General features: G+C 44.3%; 1 protein-coding gene across 2 annotated transcripts; it reads right to left on the bottom strand.

The window, feature by feature from the left end:
- Positions 1–133: 133 nt before the first annotated feature.
- slc5a11 (solute carrier family 5 member 11) lies at positions 134–8,032 on the bottom strand. Of its 2 annotated transcripts, none has more exons than XM_076752452.1 (15): positions 7,892–8,032; positions 6,749–6,820; positions 6,488–6,592; positions 6,319–6,378; positions 6,129–6,233; positions 5,919–6,024; positions 5,725–5,805; positions 5,432–5,637; positions 4,584–4,719; positions 4,288–4,395; positions 4,052–4,202; positions 3,375–3,543; positions 2,991–3,206; positions 663–762; positions 134–539 (listed from the first exon to the last, which is right to left on the bottom strand). In XM_076752452.1, the coding sequence occupies exons 1-15, from the start codon at positions 8,030–8,032 to the stop codon at positions 280–282; spliced, it is 2,016 nt and encodes a 671-aa protein (XP_076608567.1). In that variant the 3' UTR covers positions 134–279. The 2 variants fall into 2 exon arrangements, with proteins under 2 accessions (XP_076608567.1, XP_076608566.1); XM_076752451.1 differs by having other exon boundaries at positions 134–512; positions 588–762.

The raw sequence follows: 8,032 nt of genomic DNA on the forward strand, positions 1-8,032 counted from the left end.
ATCATCAGTTTATCAGTTTTAATTAGTCAAAAAAAAGAACTTTCATCACCAAGATTACAAATATTGTAAAATCATATTACAAGTGAATGGAATTTGGCATTTGATTCATTTACAAGTGCATCTAAATGTAAATATGTTTTGAAGGCACAGCACCACTGTATGGACGTATGCCATTTTACTGCAGCAGTTTTAGGAACGAAACAAGAAGTGGAAGAAAACTGACTGTACATACATTTTTACCCACCCCATGTGTCCATTCAGAGTGTCAGAACCTGCCTGTCAAGCCCAGAAGCCAATGATGAAGGCAGTTACGGCAAGGCAGATGATAAGGTTGACGTTAACGATGTGTCGTAGACGTGGTTTTTCTTCCAGAGAACAGACAGTCAGTTCAGGTGCAGGAGGCGTGACGGGATCGTCACCCCCCTCCTTCCGTCTCTCCATCCCACACAGCCAGTAGAGGGCAGACATCAGCCTGGACTGGCTCTGGACACTGGACACGGAGGACGAAGAGTCTGGAGAGAGAGGGTGTGCTGGACTGACTAATGGTCAAATGGAAAAGCGTAATGCCAAGCAGGAGAGAGACCCACCTTTCCTGTGATGACACGTGTTTCCATTGCTGCCCTCCTGCTCTTTTCCTGTGACTCCCATCTCATTGTTCTGACCAGTAGTCTCATCTAAGGTGTTAGTGCTCCGCTCCTCTGAGAAGACCTGCTCTTTGGGCTGCACTGGGTCAAACCTTGTGTACCAGGTGAGGCGACTAATCTGTTAAAAAAAAAAAAAAAAAAAAAAAATGACACAATGCAAAGTTAACAAAGTGGACTCGTATCAGGTTGTGAATAAACTACTCTGAGGTTAAGTGAAAGTATTAATGTCACACACTTAAAAAAAAAACAAAAAACACTGTTTCAAGTAAAAGTCCTGCACTGAAAATGTTACTTAAGTAAAATTACGCAATCATAATGAGGAAAATGTGCAGTTGGGACGCGATGTGGGACAGAAATAAAAACAGAATGTGATAATTTGCAGATGAACTGTGTGACAGTTTTATGGAGTGTTTCTAAGCCCATGTAGTAATATCCTTTATACGATCGTGTGTTCACAAAGTGGTGAACCTCGCTCCATCCTTGCTTGTGTGGATTGTTCCAAACAAGTGTTTTTCAGCATTGCACTACTTTCCCAGGATTTTGTCGCTCCTGTCCCAACTTGTTTGAAACATGTTGCCGCATCAAATTCACAATAAGCAGATATTTACAAAAATCAATGAAGCTGATGAGGTCACATATTAAATATATTGTCTTTGGAATGTTTTCAATTGGGAATATGTCAAAGCAGATTAGCAAGTTATCACTTTCTGTTTATTGTTTACGCCAGCGGCCTCCAACCTTTTTTTGCGCCACGGACCGGTTTCACGTAAAGCAATAATTTGCCGGACAGGCATAAAAACGAGTAAAAACAAATTATTAAAAGTACAACTCACCATTACGCTGAATGTAGTTGCTGTAATTGGTGGGAGCCCTGCGCTTGTTTCTCTTCGACGAGAAGGCTTCATTGCCTCATTTGCGAGCCTGTCGCCACATATTACGCAGAGCGGGCTTGGTGCGCGAGAATCACCTGAAGCGATTAACCCGTATTTTAAGTAGGACTGCTGATAATGTCTCTTAAATGCACCTTTCTTTTTCTTGGAAGTTGTAGGTTTTTCTTCTTCTGTCTCATTATTTGGCCTTTTCCCTTTTCCGAAGAAGCTCTGCAAAGACGTTTGTTTTTATTAATTTCCGCTAAACTTCTTTCAGACTCTGATGATCAATAAAATATTTTTTGTTCAGTCTATTATTATTAGTGTGTCTGTGTCCCGGGTCGCATCCTGGCCCGGGTTATTATTATTATTATTATTAGTAGTAGTAGTAGTAGTAGTAGTAGTAGTAGTAGTGTGCGCGTGTCCCGGGTCGAATCAAGGGTCGGATCCCGGGTCGGACCCAAGGTATGAATCAGTTTTTCAGCATCTGACCCGGGATCCGACCCGGTACCTATCCGGGTCTGACCCGGGACCGACCCGGAACTTTCCCGGATCGATCCCGGAACCTTTCCCGGAACTTTCACGGGTCGGTCCCGGCAATGTCCCGGGAAATTTCCGGGTCGGACCCGGGTAAGTCCCGGGAAAGTTCCAGGTCGGTCCCGGCAAAGTCCCGGAATTTACCCGGGACCGACCCGGAAATTTCCCGGGACATTGCCGGGACCGACCCGTGAAAATTCCGGGAAAGGTTCCGGGATCGATCCGGGAAAGTTCCGGGTCGGTCCCGGGTCAGACCCGGGTCGGTACCGGGTCGGATCCCGGGTCAGATGCTGAAAAACTGATTCATACCTTTGATTCAAGCTGACTTGACCCAGCTGTTATTATCATAATTACTGCCATTAGTGTGTGTATCCTGGGTACTGATTCCAGCCCAGGATGTTGTAAATATTTTGTGTCACACTGCAACGCATGATTATTTTCATTCTGGATTAATCTGCTCCTTATTTTCTCCATTAATCAACTGATTATTTGGTTTGCAAAAATTCTGAAAATAGTGAAAAAGTAGTGAGTGACACCTTCACAATGCTTCATTTTATCCATCTAATAGTAAAACGTTAAAAATAAATTAAAATGATCAAAATAATTAAAAGGAAAAGAGGTAAGTGTAGAGAAGTAGAAGTAAAAAGTGACATGAAAAGACTCAAGTAAATTACCTCAGACTTCGACTTGAGTACTTATAGTACATGAGTCAATGTATTTATGTGCTTTTGATGTATTAAGTTATTATTTTGGTGAGAAACAGGGAATCAAAGCAAACTGGTTTGCTTATAATGGAAACTCAAAAAGTTAAATTCATTTTCTACATCTGAATCAGTCACCCAAGAGGAGGTGCTTCTGCACCCTGTCACAGAATATGGAAATAAAACGACACAGAAAAAAAACCTGAAAACTTGCATTTAAGATCTGATGAAGGCCTCACCTGCTCTGGTTTGGGCTTCTCTGTAGCCAGGCTGACTACAACCACCACAATCAGGGTGATGACAGACAGCAACATGGAGAAGTACAGGTAATGGACGTATTTCAACACCTCGGGCCTGTCGTCCTCCTCAAAGCACAGGGGCGTAGGGTAAATGAAGTCCAACAGCATGCGGATGCAGCCCACCAGCAGGCCCACAGTCAGGCCCCAGAATGCACCCTGAGAGAGAGGAGAGTCCACAATGAACACGATCACACCTGTCATCATCCAATCACAGCAGGACTCAAAAAGTGACACTGACAGTGCTACTCTTTGATAAACATTACTTTCCTTCGATCTGCCCAGTCTGATCAGTCACAGACACAGCATGAGGCTCCACCACCTCACCTTCTCATTCGTCCTCTTCCAGAAGCAGCCTGTGAGGAAGATGATGGAGACTGGGGGCTGCAGGTAAGTGCTGATGGACTGGATGTAGATAAAAAGCTGCCCACCCTGGCTGGCCTGGACGACTGGAATCCACAGCACGGACAGCACCACCAGCACGAGCACAAACACCCTGCATGTCAAACATCAGATCCATGTTTTTAATTCCAATTAGTCCTGAATGGAAAACAGCACTGAGCATTTGGTCATGAGAGCTTGTGTGAGCGAAGGCTAGAAAAGAAAATCTGGTGAAGTCGTTACTTGGGAATATGTGGAAAGAGGGGTTATGGTTTGGGCAAGTTTGACAGAAAAAATGTAATAATTTAATATGCAATTTGGTGGATGATTTCATCCAAAGTGCATTATAATGCCATATGTGGTTACTTTTTAAAAGCTCATGGCCTAAGTGGGAATGAAATGTTCTACATGGTGTATAAGCCTTTAACCTTTAACTTAAGAGCTCAGTGGAAAAAAGCACACAGCAGGGTGGCCCTCTGCAGAGAGTCTGATTCCTCACAAACCGTTGAACTTTCTTGACATGTTTAAAAAAAAATGCCAGAAGTGCTGCAGTACGCAGCATATTTGTTGAGACCAGGACTACATTTTGGGTTATGTCTGCTTATCCAGAGGTGGTCACATACCTGCCCACTATCATAAGCTCCCATTCGGATGCACGAGATCTGAAACTCTTCCACAGATCCATGGTGAAGATGGTGCTGGCGCTGTTGAAGATGGAGGTCAGAGAGGACATGAGGGCAGCAATCATCACCGCCATCATCAAACCTCGCAGTCCTGGGAGGGAAAACACATGGATTGGCATAAAAGAGCTGTGTACAGGCACACGGAGCAGAGGGCAGCACAGGAAACAGTCTCTCACCTGCAGGCAGCAGCTCCATGACCAGTCTGGCGTAGGCAGTATCTGAACAGCCCACAGCGTTTCCACAGATCTGTTCACACAGCTCAGGGTCTGCGCACGCCACATCGTCTACACAATATCATCAAAACACACCAACTCAAGCATCCACAGTGTGTCATCCAGTTGATTCTATTGTAACACTTTTTAAACATTAAAGCCCTCGACACAACAACATAATCTGAATGCAACCAGTTTGTCCAGTGCACATTTCCCCAGCTGCTGGCTTGATTCATGAAAACATGAATTTCATACGGTACCTGTGTAAAGTATCCTGCTGATCATACCAGGCAGCATGATGGCAAAGAAAGGCAGAATCTTCAGATAGGCCGCCAACAGTGAGCCGCCTTTTGCATGTGTCAGGGTTTTGGCAGCCAAGGATCGCTGCACAATCACCTGCATAAGAATCACGGACCCTCAGTTAACCCCCAGGGACTGCTGGTTAATGAGTAATTAAGACATGCAACAGCACGTAATAGAGGGCTGTTTGATGTGGACCAGAGTGGGTAAGGAAATCACTTTGCTTGCTGCTATGCATCTGGTCTATCAGGTAAAGGTTTTATGTGCATTAATTGATACAGCGGCTGAACTGAGAAGAGAAGAAACGCTCATTAACACTAGTTATGTCTTCTGTTATCTCAGGTTTGGCTGGTTGGCAAACTATATCTCTCTTTAATAGACATTATTAACCTCTCTGAAAAGCAAAACATATCAAGATAAGGATATTTAGATAAAGGCGCTTTCATACTGAACTTCAGAGGGATCCGCAGGGCAACATAAACAAGATAGAAAAACAGTAAAGTAGATTTTCATCTTTTATAGATGAACAACCCTTTGACATTTTTCAAGTCAAATTAATGAAAATGAAAATTTGATGATTAACCACACTCCCTGTAGAGATCAGGCTTGCCAGCACATGCTTTAGTTTAAATTCACACATTAAAGCATCATTAAAGCATCATTTTCTATATCCTGATTTCTAATATCTGGTTTTACTTTTGTGTCCATTTTTCATCCCTGTATTAAACCTGCAGTGCCAGTTCTTTATCCTTTCATTTGCTCTTATTTGATAGGAAAAGTTCGACATGTCTTTTTTTTATTATACTACCTGGTCAGAACACCAGTACCAAATGGAGGGGATGGACATGCCGATCAGGACGCCAGGCCAAGGCAGGTCAGAGTTCACCGGGTCTCTGAATAGGTGGAAGGCATCAGCTCGGGGGATGCCGCAGGTTGAGTTTGGCACACGGATCGAAGGGATGGCGTTGCCGTATCCCTCCATCAGACCGTTCCAGCCTCCGACTTCGGCAAAGCCTCAACAGGGGGACAGCAGGGTCACATGAACTGGACTATAAAGTGCTGGTGATGTGAGGATGTCATGCACTGTCAGATCTGACTTACTGAAGCCCATGAGGGTGAGAGATCCTGCCAGCATGATAGCAGTTTGAGCAGCATCTGTGTAAATGACTGCAGCCAGACCACCTGGGACGCAACACACAACAGTCAGTGACATGCAGGACAAGCAATAAGCAGCAGTCCTGTGTATTTCTCTAAGCAAGAGGTGTTTAAAATGGTGAGGGGAGGAGAAAGGTCACCTGCTATAGTGTAGAGAGCAGTGACTGCCAGCAGCAGCACCACAGCCAGGTAGATGTTCCATTGCAAGGCGAGTTGAATGAACACTGCACCCGCATACATGTCCACCTGGTCCAGAAACAAGGCAAAACAAAAAGCAACAGCTTTCAAACACATGCACATCTGTCTGAACATCGGAAACACTGCAGAACCGCTGTGGATTTGCACCATACCGATATCTTAGTGAAGATGTAAATGAATAAGGACAGGATTGCTATGAATAACTGTGTTCTTCTGCCACCAAACCTCCTCTGCAAGTATTCTGGCATGGTTGTCACCTGGAGAAGAGAGAGTTCAGAGATGATTTTGAAGGAATACACGGACAGAGTCATGCATGTGCAATTTCATGTGTGGACTCCTCACCCCAGAGGCAATATAAATGGGCAGGAAGAGCCATCCCAGCAGCAGCACCATCAGCATACCCTGTTGATCACCACATATCAGCTTTGAACACTTCAGACTTGGAAAACAGCAGCTATGTTCAACACATGAAACTTGTTTTTATATTAGGAGCACATATACAATCTCTTACATTCCACTCATACGCAATAGCCCCAATTCCTGCTGCAGCTCCTGACCCTGCCAGGCCGATGAAATGTCCACTGCCAATGTTACTGGCAAACAGCGAGGCACCCACCTAAATATAGATGAAAGAGTCCGATTCAGGATCAACTCAGTGCTTCACTTTGAGAAAGAGAGCGGTTAGTCTGCACTGATCAAATCAAATTTAAGTTGCTTTGACTTCTGCTATGATCAGGCTGGCTGTCAGAAATCTGTACTGTGTTTGACTCACCGGCCACCAGGTCATGTTCTTCCCAGCCAGGAAGTATCCGTCCACCGTGCTGCGCTTTGTCCTCCACATGGACTGCCAGAAAAATGAGTTACACAAGAAATATGGATTCATAATCAGAAGAAAGCTCTTGGCATCACAAACAGGGTCCCCTACTAAGTGATAAGACAGCTTCAAGTAGCGCTGTATTAATCACTAAAACCAAGCACCACACCTTGGCGACTGTTTAATTTCATTAAGCTAAAATCATTGAATGGCTTTGAAAGGGCTGGGGGAAAATCAGACCCATGCAACAAGGTCCCAGATGAAAGAAGGGCTGCAAGACCTGTGACGTCAGCAATTCCTGCAGCCGTGTGCTGCTGCTGTGCTCAAATTGCCGAGCAAAGATGAAGAAAAATTCACCTGTGGCATCGTTGCTTCCTGCACGAGTTGTGTGCCTTATTCTGCCACTGAAATCCCACATTCTTCTATGTATACTGCACTAAATGAGCAGGATGTGTCTGATAACTGTTACAGTCACACACTGAAAAGATGTTGTGGAGATGTAGAGCAGGAACCCAAGCAGACTCTGTTCAGACCACGAAAAAACTCGACAAAACAATACATTTCCTGTTTGTCATCAAGGCAAGCATGAGACTATGATGCAAAACCGCAAGGGAAATATCAATATAGGGCTGATATGTGGTCATCAGGCTCAGCTGTATTTTATAGTCCACCACCATCAAGGTCAAAGTGCTGTTTTCTCATGATTTCAAAGAGGAATATTCCATCTCTATTTAACAGAAATTTGCCGTATTCCTGCAGCATGGAGACAGTCTGCTTTAAAAAAAAAAAAAAAGCAGGTTTCTTTAGAGAATAGGCCCAGAAAGTGGGATGCAACCTGTGATCAAGTTGGTGCAACACAGACTAATTCTGTTCTTGCTGAAGGATGTTCGTAGCATTTGAGGCAACAGGACAAAGAGACTGCTGTGTGCAAAATTCTGTACGGTACATTTTGATTTCAAGCCATGATCTCTGGATTCATAACAACCTAGAAAACGTTCCATCCACCACAGGTTTTAGTTTGTGTGACAAGAAAAAGGCTGACTATGTTAAAATGTTTGGTGAAGGGACTGGAACACAGACGTCTCTTCCCCCTGTACTTACCCAGAAGCCAACAGCCAGAACCAGTAGAAAGTAGATTACCAGCACCACTATATCCACAGTAACCAGGGTAGTTCTGCCCCCTGGAGGGGGCGAAGTGGAAGGGGGTATGCTGGTCCCTTGGTGGGCTTCTGTAAGGTCCAT

This window comes from Chaetodon auriga, chromosome 16, assembly GCF_051107435.1.
Source record: "Chaetodon auriga isolate fChaAug3 chromosome 16, fChaAug3.hap1, whole genome shotgun sequence".
In the NCBI taxonomy this organism is placed as follows: Eukaryota; Metazoa; Chordata; class Actinopteri; order Chaetodontiformes; family Chaetodontidae; genus Chaetodon; species Chaetodon auriga.

Excerpts from the sequence above, each read along its gene's own strand:
- slc5a11 (XM_076752451.1), bottom strand. The coding sequence starts at position 8,032 with ATGGACCTTACAGAAGCCCACCAAGGGACCAGCATACCCCCTTCCACT. Across the intron at positions 4,203-4,287 it reads CATGGAGCTGCTGCCTGCAG|GACTGCGAGGTTTGATGATG; the intron begins GTGAGAGACTGT and ends TTTCCCTCCCAG. Across the intron at positions 513-587 it reads CACGTGTCATCACAGGAAAG|ACTCTTCGTCCTCCGTGTCC; the intron begins GTGGGTCTCTCT and ends CTCTCTCTCCAG.